This window comes from Lates calcarifer, linkage group LG12 (genome assembly GCF_001640805.2).
Source record: "Lates calcarifer isolate ASB-BC8 linkage group LG12, TLL_Latcal_v3, whole genome shotgun sequence".
NCBI lineage: Eukaryota > Metazoa > Chordata > Actinopteri > Centropomidae > Lates > Lates calcarifer.
Window position 1 is genome coordinate 12,098,012 of NC_066844.1, and position 14,466 is coordinate 12,112,477.

The 14,466-nt window shown below is 39.4% G+C and overlaps 1 protein-coding gene across 5 annotated transcripts in view; it reads right to left on the bottom strand.

Moving 5' to 3' along the window:
• The window catches only part of LOC108886561 (constitutive coactivator of PPAR-gamma-like protein 1), a 33,378-nt gene that overhangs the window by 15,611 nt on the left and 3,301 nt on the right, over positions 1-14,466 (bottom strand). For all 5 annotated transcript variants that reach the window (XR_007814328.1, XM_051074660.1, XM_051074661.1 and 2 more), the window contains exons 2-8: positions 12,875-13,121; positions 12,707-12,789; positions 10,401-10,526; positions 2,816-2,909; positions 1,395-1,483; positions 1,047-1,297; positions 28-139 (exon numbers count right to left, since the gene is read on the bottom strand). Coding sequence is in view for 4 of the 5 variants with exons in the window: in XM_051074660.1 (XP_050930617.1) it covers positions 28-139; positions 1,047-1,297; positions 1,395-1,483; positions 2,816-2,909; positions 10,401-10,526; positions 12,707-12,789; positions 12,875-13,121 (1,002 nt within the window). In the remaining variant the exon portion in view is untranslated. The remainder of the gene's footprint in view (positions 1-27; positions 140-1,046; positions 1,298-1,394; positions 1,484-2,815; positions 2,910-10,400; positions 10,527-12,706; positions 12,790-12,874; positions 13,122-14,466) is intronic.

Sequence of the window (14,466 nt, forward strand, 5' to 3'; positions counted from 1 at the left end):
CTATGATTTTCCTGATGTTGAACTCACTTTTGTTTGGGCTCCCTTTTTTCCCTCTGATCTGTCCCTCTGATCTTCACTGTTTTCAGAGTGAAGAATATGTCCATTTCTCTCCCATTCCCCCTTGTGGTCACTAACATGACTTAAAAAAATATTTAAAATAAATAAATAAAACAAAATAATAATAATAATAATAATAATAATAATAATAATAATAATAATAATAAATGCATACATATGAATCATGTAGAAGTGAAAAGATAAACATTGGAACATTTGACTAGCAGGGTTAGAGTTAGGGCATGAATAATAGGATCTGTGTCATTTGTTTGCAAAAAATGCAATAGCCATCTGATAGTCTTAGAGCATGCCTTTTTCTGTTTCATTTGATCCAGTATGTACTGCTTGACTTAAGTAGCTGTACTCTGCAGGTTTTTTTGGACTGCTTGTTCCAAAACCTTTGAACTCATTATTATAGCATTATAGCATTTTGTCATTAATGTCTAGATGCAACCCTGCAGTGCAATAATTGTGTGTGCTACCCAAATATTTTACCAAACTTAAGCTATACATGTACTGCAAAAAGAGCCCATTACCTCACAACCACTTTAACAGGTAAAATCTCTTTCCTTCCTATGGCAAAATCATCATTTCATGTTAAAACTTATGGGAATAATGTCAGGGCAAAATACTGACAGCATGGAATAAAGAGGCAAAACGTATTTTTAGGAAACAAGCAACCACCGTGTACAACCATCTCCTAACAAACTGTGATGATTAACTAACTTGTTCCAGTAATAGCAATGCAGATGGTGATATCAAATACAGTGAAACCTGTAATGGACCAGATTGTGAAGACTAAGAGGATGGTAAAAGACTGATCTTCACTGTTGACAAAAGTGCCCCTGTAATTCAGTCTGAAATGACAGGGTTCCTGAGAATGGGACATTATACATTACAGACTGATGATCTCCAACAGTGTGACAACAGAAACCACCTCCTCTGTGAATGGAGACAGTAACAGAGGGAATGGCTTGTGTTGAACTCACTTGGCAGTTAAGCCTAAGCTCTCATCATTCTCTGAGGAGGAGGAAGTGGAGGAGGCATTGAAGAAAGCAGCCTCTGTGTGGTTGGGACTACTGGCCTGGCCCAGATTAATGGGAGAGGACCTCTCATACAGTGGTGTGTGCTTCCCCTCATGAGGAATGTTGCTGAAACTGCTCTGCTCTGGGAGGCCTTTGTCCACCGTGTCCAGGACCAGGTTGCGCTCCACCAGAGGGTCTGGGTACGAAAGCTGGACCTGAAGACAAAGAGGAAAAACATTAACATGTCACTCTGATAAGGCTGAGCAACCTACAGTACTTCATTGTTGTGTTGAGTGTATTTGACAGTCTTACCTCAGGTTTTTCAGGCAGCGGCACCTGTGGAATGTTGAGGATTTTTGGAGATGGCACTGCAACAGGCACTCCTATGTGTTTTGGTCTGACTGTGAAACAGACACCAAAAACTTCAGCATGTAGACTCAAGACAGGCCGAACCTGCTTTTCAGAGTCATCACAGAATTCTTTCAGTATTTGTTTCTAAGAATTTATTGCACAGAGGTCAGCTGAAATTATTAATTATAGTTATGGCTGAAATAACAATGTATCAAATGTGATGTGATAATGTGAAAACAGTGTGACAATGAGAAACAGGTGAGAGCTTTAATGTGAGTTTTGGCTGCCTTGTCAATTAATTTACAGTTTTGGTTTCTTCTCACAGTGTCGTTTTCAGCTGCAGCAGACTGCTCTCTTTGGTGAAAGAGTTCTCAAAATCCACTGTACACTACCTGCTCAGCACTTAACAGCAGACAGATATAGCTACTAGTGGGTGAACAAATTATGCTCTGGTGACACAGTTTCTAATTACCTTATTAAAAACCTAGTCTGACATTCCTGTACTGACATTTCTTGTTACACATCAGTAGAAATATACACAGATAAAAACATATCTGCAATAAGCTTAATTACCAGCCTGGCCAATTTATCAGTTTAAAACATGTTTATAACCATACAAGATTGTGGACGTTTGTATTGCAGTTAAATTTAAATTAGATATTAAATTTAAATATTTAAAAACAAGGATCTACATCCGACCTAAAAGAGCATAGTATATCCCAGTATCATGTATACAAATAATAAAGGCAACATGAATTTTCAGACCTCTCAATGGGAAGCTATTGCTTTCCAAGCTTACTGCTTTGAAGTGACAGACATTCTAAAGATGACAGGCCAGACTCCAAACCACACAACAACCTTCAGTACGAAGTTAAAAGTATAAGGCATTTCATTTTTATTTCTGAGTTTCTCAACTCACTGCAGAGAATGTGTTTTTTCAAGACTGATGTAAGTACTTACAAGGCAACTGGCCAAGTAAAGTCAAAGAGAGTCTTGTCGGGCCCCAGGACAGCTTACAAACCAGTCATCTATTATATTAATTTTTTTTTTACATGACAAGAACTTAAACATCACCCTGTGATTCTAAATCTCCCATTTGTCTTTAAATCATAGCATTCAGGGGAGAACAGCTATCACACATCATCATCACTCATTTTAAGTACACCTGGTAAGTAAAGCACAGATGTCACTAAGAATAGTAATAATAAATAATAAGTAAATAAGTAATTGCCTCTTATCCCCAACATACTTCTACTTCATGTATGAGGACAATCAATGGAGATGAAACCTGAGATTTACCAGTCAATCTACATATGACACAGTGCTACTGATAAAACTCCAGTGGAATTCATTATAGTGTGATCAGACAGACAGAAACCCACCTAACTGTGGAGGGAGGTATGAGGGGGGCTTGCTGGCCAAGGAGTAGTACTCCACTGCCCTCTTGAAGCGTATGACTTTGTCATCAGTGCACGACTGAAAAAAAAACATGAAGTTATCATAAAAACAGAATTATTTGTCTATGATGAAGTGTTTTCTGTAAAGATGCCATATATTAAGGATAGCATTGCCATTTCACAATTTCACATTTCTTGTCTGCCTAAATTGGTATAATGCAAAACATATAGCCTATGCATTTATATTACACTACTGCATGTCATTAATTTTGTGTTTTATCTCTCCCTGTACTTGTTCTGCAGGTATCTCTGACTCCGGAGGTGCAGTATCCAGATCTGCCACTGTTACTCAACATGCATCATCATCATCATTATTGTTAATAATGATAAACTTATTGATCAATTGTTATAACTATTATACCACTATACTACTACTACTACTACTACTACTACTACTGTAATACTATTATTATTATAACAACCAGTATGACAACACTTGAAAACAACAGTATATACAGCTGCCCACACTGAGTTCAGTTCTTCAGAGGCTTATTCCTGTTGAAAGCGACTTTTTCCTCTCCACTGTTGTTAAGTGCTTGCTCATGGTGGAAAAGGCTGGGTTCCTTTGTGTAATACTGTATGGCCTTGACCTCCATGAAGTGCCATGACATAATGCATGTTATGATTTCGTGCTATAGAAATAAAATTAAATTGAACTGAAATTTCCAACTTTCCTTTCTATGGCAAGAAATTGTATGACAAATAATCATATTTGAAACAATTCCTCCCGAGTCCAAACAAAGTCAGAATGACAAAGTACATACAAATATTTAACCCATAAGTTCAGTTGATGTTGGACAGTAATTAACTTTTCAGTCATTATTCTTTCAATTCCAGTGCACACTATTTGCACTGTTTAAAGGATGCTTTTTTGACTTTTAAGTCATAATGTCACAGGTTTATGGGTTTTGTTTTAAAGAGGCATTTTAGTGTTTTGATTAAATCATCTTTGATAATCACTCATGGCCCTGCTCCTTCTTAACAGTGGTAACACTCACAAATCATTGGTATCCAAAGAATCGCACTCTCTTAAAGGCAGTAATAAAATTGTAATGGGTGCAGGAGTTAGCACTATCGCTTCACAGCAAGAAATTTCCAGAACCCTGGTTCACCTGGGGCTTTTCTATGTGGAGTTTGCATGTTCTCCCTGCGCCTGTGGGTTCTCTCTGACTACAACCAGCCTGTTTGTGGACTGAATCTCAATTATGTAGATTAAAGTGGACATTAACAAAGTGCTAGGATGCCCATATATACATCAGTTTATAAAACTGCTTTTAGAGAGAATGGGTCACCTGAAAAAAAGTTTGAAAATCACTGACCACTACCAGTACACAACCAGTCTGGACTGTGATCAATTCTATGTACAGTGCATTCAGAAAGTATTCAGACCCCTTCAATTTTTTTCAACTTGTGTCATGTTGCAGTCTTATACTTGGGTAAATAAGAAAATCCCTCAATCTAAAAGCAATAACATATAATCACAAAGTGAAAACAAGATTTGGATCATGAGAACAAGATCTTTGAGATGTTTCTACACCTTGATTGGTCCATCTGTGATAAATCCAATTGGTTGGACATGATTTGGAAAGGCACAGTCCCGTCTATATAAAGTCTCACAGCTGACAATGAATACCTCAGCAAAAACCGAGCCATGAGGTTGAAGGAACTGCCTGTAAAGGTCAGAGACAGGATTATGTCTAGGCACAGATCTGGGGAAGGCTACAAAAAACTTTCTGCTGCATTGAAGGCTCCCAAGGACAAAGTAGCCTCCATAATACTTAAATGGAAGAGGTCTGGAACATCCAGGACCAGTTAGCTAAACTTCAGGCATGCCTTTAGGACATTAAGGGTGACCAGCAATTTTGCTACCACTAAACTCAGACAAAACCGAAGTTACTGTACTTGGCCCCGAACACCTCAGAAATACTTGTACATTTTCTAATGACGTAGTTATGCTAGATGGCATTGCCCTGGCCTCCAGCCCCACTGTAAATAATCTTGGAGTTATCTTTGATCAGAATATGTCCTTTAGCTCCTACATAAAACAAACTTCTAAGATAGCCTTTGTTCACCTGCATAATATTGCCAAAATCAGACATTTTCTATTGTACTATTATAATTCATTATTATCAGGCTGCCCCAACAAGTCTCTAAAGACTCTCCAATTGATCCAAAATGCTTTAGTACAATTACTGACAAAAAATAGAGCATCTCGTTAATGTAGCTTCTCTACATTGACTCCCGGTCAAATCCAGAGTAGAATTTAAGATCCTCCTCCTCACCTACAAAGCACTTAATGGTCAGGCTCCAACCTATCTTTCAGAATGCGGGTTTACTGGTGGTTCCAAGAGGTTCCCGGAGTAGAATGGGAGGCAGAGCTTTCAGCTATTAGGCTTCTCTACTGTGGCACCTTCTCCCAGTTTGGGTCCGAGAGGCAAACACCCTCTGCACTTTTAAGAGTAAGCTTAAAATTTTCCTTTTTGATAAAGATTATAGTTAGGGCTGGCTCTAACCTCCACAGGAAGTACAGCAGCAGATGTACTTCCTGCGGAGGATGAGAAGAGCCCATCTGCCCCCACCCATCCTCACCACATTCTACAGAAGCACCATAGAGAGCATCCTGACCAGCTGTATCTCCGTCTGGTGTGGAGGCTGTAGTGCCTCTGACTGGAAGGATGTGAGGAGAGTGGTGAGGACAGCAGAGAGAATCATCTGAACCTCTCTCCCCTCCATCCAGGACGTTGCACAGAACCGCTGTGTGTCTCGGGCCAGGAAGATCTGCAGTGACTCCTCTCACCCCCATCATGGACTGTTTACCCTGCTGGCCTCTGGAAACCTCTGGAAAGAGGTTTCACAGCATTCGGTGTAGGACCACCAGGTTCTACAACAGCTTTGTCCCCGAAGCCATCAGACTTTTAAACACTTAAAAATTCACTTCCGTCTGTATATACTCAGTGCTGCTGGACCCATATTTAAATATTTAATATTTAATCTACACTGCTGTAAATCCTGCTGTACATATTTAAGATTTATGTATATTTATTTCCATTCTGCTTGCAGAGTTTTTGCACATACATTTGCACTATACTGAAACTGTAAAAACTGAGGCCTATGCAAACAAAATTTCGTTCTGTATACACTTGCTGCATACTGAATGACAATAAAAGTCTGTCTAAGTCTCAGGTTTGCTTGAACCATCTCTTAGTTATGCTGCTATAGGTCTAGACTGCCAGGAGATTTCCCATGACACACTGAGCTTCTCTCTATCAGTATGGATTCATATCCCATAAATACATGTTACTAACTCGATATCCTCCCCTTCCTGCAGTTTTGTGCTCCATCGTCTTTCTCTCCTCTTCTGTCACTTTCTGCAGGTATTTATGCCTCCGCAGCTGTAGAGTCTGATTTGTGATGATAAGCCTTCTGCTGCTCCTACAACCCCACTCAACACCTGCTGCTTTTTTCAGAAATTAGCACAGCTTCTTGTATTACTACTACTTTTGCTATCACTACTTTAATTGTCCTTAGTATTATTACCACTACTGTATTATTGATTACACCTTACATATTTACATGGAATCTGCATTATGCTATGTTCTCATGTGCCTACCCTCTACACCCTGTCTCACCCCGTTACAGGCCTGGTATTGTGGTTTGTTTTTCTTCTCAGCAGGCACCTGAGACTCACCTGCAATCAGGTGTCTTTTCAGGTGTTGCGTGCCTTCATAACCTGGCTGCACCCATCTTTCTTTCTCTCTCTCTCTCTTTCAGTCTTCTGCTGTCTATCTGGCAGCATGACCTGCCTACTCCTGAGATGATTTACTTAAACCCTTAATAAAAATCCTTGTAAATTAAGTTTGGTTGTCGTGTTCTCATTGTGTTGCCTCCCCTTGAGCCTGGGTTGTAACACCCCCTTCCCCTCTCTCTCTCGCTCTCTTTTTCTCAACCCAACCAGTCAAGGCAGATGGTTGCCAACTCTGATTCTGGTTCTGCTCAAGGTTTCTGCCTCTTAAAAGGAAATTTTTCCATGCCACTGTCGCCTAGTGCTTTCTCATGGTTCAAACTGTTTCTCTCTATTAACATAATAATATAATTAAAGCTGCAAGCAGTGTTGAACGGGCCCTCGTACCCCACGCCTGTCGGAGGACTGGCAGCTGTGAGGTCTTTTCATGTCCTACAACGTGGTTTTGCAATTGCATGACTGTTGGACACAGAACAAATTAGTTAAGAATCATATACAGTGCCCCTAAGCTGGGTATTAGTAAGTATTTGTATCATGCATGAAGTCAGCCAGCTGCACAGATACAGCCTAAGAGCAGCTTATTCCTCTGTCCTTTTGCCCTCAGACTTGACAAGTACGTTCTTGGCTGGTGTTAACTGTAATAAATGCCTGTGACCTAATGTGAAATGGATATTTGTCAACCTGCAAGTGATATGACATACAAGGTATGGCTATTAAAAACCGAGACCAATGCTGTAATTATATTTCATTGAACATAAACATTTTTCAATGTCTTTCTCCTTCAATATACTCTGCATCAACTCAGCACCCTTCTGCATCAACACACTGCTGCATTCAGGTCTTCCAATGGGACAGCTCTTGGGACAGTTCTCTCAGAACCTCTGTCGTTCTTTTCTTAACTTCTGACACAGACTCAAAACATGTTCCTTTTAGCACAGATTTGATCTTAGGAAAAAGGAAAATAGTCACACAGTTCTAGATCAGGTGGATAGCAAGGGTGATCAAGCACTATGATTTGTTTTCGGGCCAGAAACTAATTTATTTTCTCTCCTCTCGCCCTCAGACTTGACAAGTGGCTAATAAATGTAATAAATGTCTCTGACATCACTGGTTAAACAAGGCTTATAATGAAGTTATTTGAACAGTGACTTGCTCAACTGCCTAAAGTCAGGGCGAAGCCACTAACCAGCTGTAGGGATGGGTATCTTTAAGATTTTATCTCAATCTCTGAAATGGATCTTTGTCAACCTAGTCATACAACATTGTTCTCAAATTACATGACCACTGGACATGGAACAAATGAGTCAAATATCTTTTACTGTGTCCATCAGTTACATTTTTGTTCCAGACCAACTCTTCCTCTTGCTCCTTACTGAAAATTTTAGGAGCACCAGCCCAAAAGTTAGGAGCACATTTAATTTGACATTCAATGCAACATGTTCATATTTTTCCCATGTTAACTATATTACTGATAAATGCTTTGGTAATGAATAGACACTTTAAAGAAAAAAATGTGTTGTTGTATTTTAAAGGTAAAAGTATTATTAATGAATGAATGATTTAAGTGGCCCTTTAATGTGGGAGAAAATTAAGTACTCCACATTTTTGAGAGTGATTGCATGGTGCACCATAAAAAAAAATTCTAATCACAAAAAGTCACTGGTTAAACAAGGCCTATAGTGAAGTGATTTGAACAGTGATTTGCTCATCTACCCCAAAGTCAGGGCAAAGCCGCTAACCAGCTGTAGAGATGGGTATCATTAGGATTTTATCTTTATCCATCCAGACCCCTATGCATCTGGCTCAAGCTGTCACTGTTAATTTAATTTAATTTATCATCTTGTAAAAGAATAAATTCAGGAAATGAGAGATATGAGTTATATATCAAGTAAAACTAAATCAGATCAATTCCTGAGTCGTGTTGTCAATACGTGGCGCTATAACTATATCTGAATATTGGAATGTAGACGTGTTCAGGACTGGTCTGTTGTCAAACCTCTGAAATTTGGGGCAGATCAGACAATGTATGCATGAGTTACATCAACTTCCTGGTTAACGGCGAAACATCAAAATTCCCCACGGTGCCAAAGACACACCCTTCAACGGAACATCAAAATTTTCACAATAAGGCATCATGAAGTCCTTAAGGCTTTCCTGACCAAGTCTGAAGTGGATTACATCAACCTGCTAGTAACAAGACATCAAAGTCTAAAACATGTCCTGTGGCCAGTATGTGATGCTATAACTTTTTGTGAGTATTGACATATGGGTGTGTTCATGCCAGGACCCTTATCAACACTGTGAAATTTGGTGCTGATTGAACAAAGTACGGCTGAGTTACAGCAACTTAAACACAACTTCCTGTTTCATGGCAAGTCATCGAAATTTGAGGTGCCACCACGGCCACACCCTTCAACATCAACAAAATCTTTTAATAACTTTTAATCACAAAGGCCTTAAGAGTATCCTGACCAAGTTTGAGGTTGATATGATCTGTAGGAGGAGTTTGATCAAATACAATGTCCCCAAATGGCAAAAAAAAATCAAAATGTATGCAATAAAATAAAAATGGCCGACTTCCTGTAGGTTTAAAGCCATGATGTCAAGAGACTTTTTGGTGCATCTCAGCATGTTACATCATGCCTCCAAATTTCGTTCACCTCGGACTAACCCACTGGCAGGGGGTTTTTGATTATGTCCAAGGGGGCGCTATGGAGCAATTTTAAAGTGCCAATGAACGATATCCCTATCAGATGTCCATTTTCGCCAGGTCTGTTGCGTGTGCAAAGTTTTGTGAGTTTTTGACAATGTTTAGGCCATCAAAATCTGATTTTAGCATCACAGGAATAATTAAAGCTGCAAGCAGTGTTGAACGGGCCTAGCACCCTGCGCCCATCGGGGACTGGCCTCTTATCAAACATGAAGTTTGAGGCAGATTGGACAATTTATATTTGAGTTACAACAGCTTCCTTTTTCATGGCAAAGCATTAAAACTTGCCACTCTCTCTCCCAAAAAGCTTCACAATTTAACACCACAAAGGTCTTTAGAAGTCACCTACCACATTTGAAGTCAATCAGATCAAATCTCTAGGAGGAGTACATTTAAATACAACAGCTGTAAATGGCTAAATTTGGCACCAAAATTGCACACTAAATTCAAAATGGCTGACTTCCTCTTGCAACTTCGTTGCTCGGGCCCTAAAGAGTATGGTGTAGACCTGCTCTATATGAAAAGTGCCTTGAGATCACATCTGTTGTGATTTGGCACTATATAAAGGAAATTGAATTGAATTGAATTGTTTCCCCTACCATTGTCTTGGCAGGGCGGGGGCTCACATATGAGAGTCTGTCACATCTCATTAATAGTCGTGTTTCTCTCCTCTCCTCCTGTGTCACATGCACCTGTACCTGTGTAGCTCCTCCACACACACGGAGTGAGTTGTTACAAGTCAAATCGTTACATTAAGTGCAAGAAAAGCTCCTACAAGTGTTATTAGTCTCTGTAAAATCACACATGGACAGACATCGACCCGAGACGTCTAGCATGCAGATTAATAAACTATCTATCTATCTATCTATTTATCTATCTATCTGCAAGTGTGTTGATTACTCCACATCCACTCCTCATGACTGGTGGAAACCAGACATGACACTTAGAACTGTTTGCCCCTCTGGAAAGTTCTCCTATCTCTTGTGTAGACAACAGTGACTGGCCAGTGTTTCATAAGAGCCAATCCTGATAGTTGATTCATCAATTACTTTTCCTACCGAATGCTTGAAGATATCCTTAGCAATGGACTCCAGGTCAGTGATGTCTGGAATATTGCGGACGTAGTCAGCTGCAGCCTTGATTACAACATCACAGGGTGGGAGTACAAGCTGGTGGGCACGCACCTGAGGAATCACAATACACTGACGTCATAAAAGGTCAGCCGATCATATTTGAGGGAATATATCATTACAAAGATTTGAGATCCTCTATCCAGACCTTTAAATTTTCCCAACAGCCTTAGAGATTTTGGTGTTGTTCAACCTGAGATTACAAATCTACTGTCTGTACATTTGGTTTTCATACAATAAATACATATAGATCACAGGCTGACAGACTTTTGAGCACACTTTGTTACTTTTGTATAAACTGATCTTACAACAGCTGCTCAGCAGTTATTTTCAGCCAAATTATGTTGTTACATTTTTGTGTGAGCCATTGGTAAGACAGACCACAGTCATCTAGTAACAGCTTAATCTGTATGACCCATGGCGACACATATACACCAGTGTTATATAAATTAAGTAAACATTTGCACACTATCCTGCCAAATTAACCAGTGTTTCCAACCTCTCAAAAAGATCTAACCTACTATTTTCAGATAAATTACATTTTTTACATATTCCATTCCATTTTTTTTTTCAGTTTTCACAAAAATCACACATGATATTGGGCTCTCTCTGTAGCAGTTTTTTTTGATGAGGACATAACTGTATCATCCACATATATCACTACCGTAAGTTGAATACAATTCAATCATAAATTAAGCCAAAAACAGCAGTAATAGAATTTCAGATTTAAATCCATGTTATTTAAGAGGTTACTATGAACATATAAAACTGAATCATTTTGAAAAAAAGATTAGTTCAATTCTATTTTTTACTTTCCCTGTTTAAAAAATAGAGGTTGCAGTGACAGGAGCGAAGAAAAAACTAAACAGACAGCATCAGAAAATAGTCAAGACATCTGAGTGGTCAGGGTGTGTGTTCCCGTGAGTGTCATTCAGCAGTGGATTGTAACATGTTGGTCTGCACATATGGACCTTTAAATGGATGCCTTTCCGTTTTTTTGCAGTTGCAAGTTCGTCCTTTAAAAACTTACAGATGAGCCACACTGTACCCTAAAACTGTCCAAAATCCTATTTCTGTAGGCTGCATTGGCCATCAAAATTAAGCTAAATTTCTACATCTAGCTCAATGCCAGCTGGTGGCAGTGGCCCTCCCTCTCCTACATCTGTGTTAATTCAGTGGCACTAAAATTCAGTGACAGTGGGTGCATCACTTGCCTCTTTGTAAATCTCCTTGCAAACCCCCAAAAACGATCAAAATCAATCATGAACTGATCCCATAAGAGGTAAGGTGTGTGGATCCAAAGCACAATATAACTTATGCCTGTGCCATAGAGCTCCATTCTTGTCCAGACAGTATTTTATTCCATCATGACCATAGACACACACACACACACTGTATTTTTGGTATTTTGACTAAATCCCAAATATTCATCAGAGCAACAAATGTATGTTGAAAGCGAGATGAGCAATTCTAATCCAATTCACTGTTTCAGTGATTCAGTGAATATCTCCTCATGGTCCCCCTAGCTGTCTGTTCTGTGTGTTTGCTGAAAAAAATAAATATCAGCATTCCTACACAGCCCTGGCTCTGTAAATAGGAAACAAACAAAGTGGCCTGGACCGAGCCTCACAACAGTAACTTTGCCAATCAGTGAAAGGGGACATTCATGCTTGTGCACGGGATGAGGGAAAGAGCAGGAGAGGCGAGATGGAGAAAAGGGGCAGTGGGAGTGAGAGATGGTCAATTTGGCACATGTCAATGGATAGTGTTAATTAAAGGATTAGCAGGGGAAAGAGAAGGGGCAGGCTACCCTTCTCTTACTACCAGACCATGTGGAATTTTGAAAAGATATAAGGACTGGAAACAAGACACCAGCAGTGACGTTCACATGACAGCATGAACAGAACACCATGGTGGTGGCATGGTGGCAGTGAATACTCCACAACATAATCGCATTGTCAAGAAAGAGAGGTGGCCGAGGAACAGCAGAATAGCAGATGTTGAGAAGAACAAAAGTTAAAAAAAGAGGTGCTATGGTCAGGCAAGGGCAAAGAGCCATGTTAACATGTGTAAGGCTTTCCAGTGGTGGAGATTGCATGGTTGGACAGGGATAGACTTTAAACCCTGGACTTATTCACTCAGACCAGGCTACACAACAGACACACAGACAGCTGGTAACGAGACTGACAGTGTTGGTAAAAACCCTTAAAAATATGGATTTAAATAATAGTTACCTTCAAAGATGATAATGGATGCTCTGGACCAAGTAAGCTCCAGTGAAAGGCAGCCAAGTCTTCATCAGGCAATATGTGATTTCCTGTAAAACACATTGAAGCATTGTTCCGTTAGTCAGCCTGTTCAGAACTATAAGTTCCATTTGTGTCCAGTCAATTCATGCCAACCTAAAAGTGAGGCGAAAATGACAAAACGATTTGGGTTAAGATCAAGCTGCCGTGCCACTTCGTGCATCAGGTATTGGCTGGTGGTGAGGCTTTTGCCGTTGCGGCTCAGTTTGAGGGCATGGGCACTGAAGTAGTATGGGATGTTGCACAGAGCGTAGTCAGAGTCATAAGCCACCAGGCCGTGGAAACCATTCTCCCTGCACAAGGCTATCACTTCCAGGTGGTGGTCCTCGATGCTCTGGACAACCTGAGGAGTGGCCAAGACAGAATTAGGCTTTAGAAGGGACAGCCTCAAAATAAACCTCTTGCAAAGATTTGGTGTATTAGGCACTTGACTAAAGGCTGTCGAAACAGGATTACAAACCAAATACAGATTTAAAGGAGCTGCTCTTAATGTGTAAGCCCTACACAGCTGATTGGTAACACAAATTAAAGGCTGCATATTTAAGATGTTACTTAGCATATGTGTCAAAAGATCTACTCTCAAAATAACACCATTATATGAACACTGACACCAGTGAGTAGAATTTACCATATTACACAGCTCACTGTATTGTCAAGATAATATCTGGTTCACATTTATACTAGAGATGCACCAATCCAACTTTATCTCTCCTGATACCTCAGCTCAGAGAATGTACCAATCCTGTTCTGACTCCCAAATTCAATATCTTCATACTACACTGCATGGACCTAATTAGGGTCACTATTACATCAGGTGACATATCAACAGCCTGTCCTAACTTTGTGGATCTAATTATCAGCAGAAACACAAAATCCAAATGAAATTGACACATCAACTGTATTTAATGTGGATCAGCCCATAACCATTTGAGGGCTGGGTATCTGCCCAATAGCTAATCCACTTAATATGTTAAGTATCAACTCCAGTACCAATAACACAGATCAAAGCATCCCTGATACTTGCATGCAAATTGTAAAAAAAAAAAAATGTAAACAAATCATTGCCTTGTAAACCAGTTCAAATATGTAATGACATCTCTGCAATTCTGTGTTAGGGGAAAAAAATTACATGCAAAATGAGTTGCATCTGTACTGTTTTAGCATCACTGACAAGTATCAATATTTATCTAAAATTTGTATCAATTTGTGCATTTGCAGTGTTACTGCATAGGTAATATATTAGGTGGCATTAAATAATTTTTGTAATTAATTTGAAAGTTTTAATTTTTGATGAATCACTTTGGTTTATTAAATGTGCTAAAAGGACCACTGCAATTTCTCTGAGCTGAAGGTGAATATTACAAACACTCCATATACCTGGATTAATAGCACATGACAGACTGTAAGCATGAATTGATTTGTTACATTTGTTTTTTTTAAGTGTATAGTCCTACGTTATTAAACAAGTATCAAAATTGTTGTGAATTCATTTTCTGTCAATCAACAAATCAAGTTCACTATCAATACTGTGTGAACGTTCTACAGTGGCTGGTTTCTGTTTTCAGCTTCTCTTTCTGGCCCTCTAGAACTCTCAGGTCAGTGAGTCAGTTGTTTTGGCACTGCTAAGACTAGGCAAACACCTGGCCTTCTCTTAAGTGATCAAAACCAATTACAGTGTTGGTCACAAT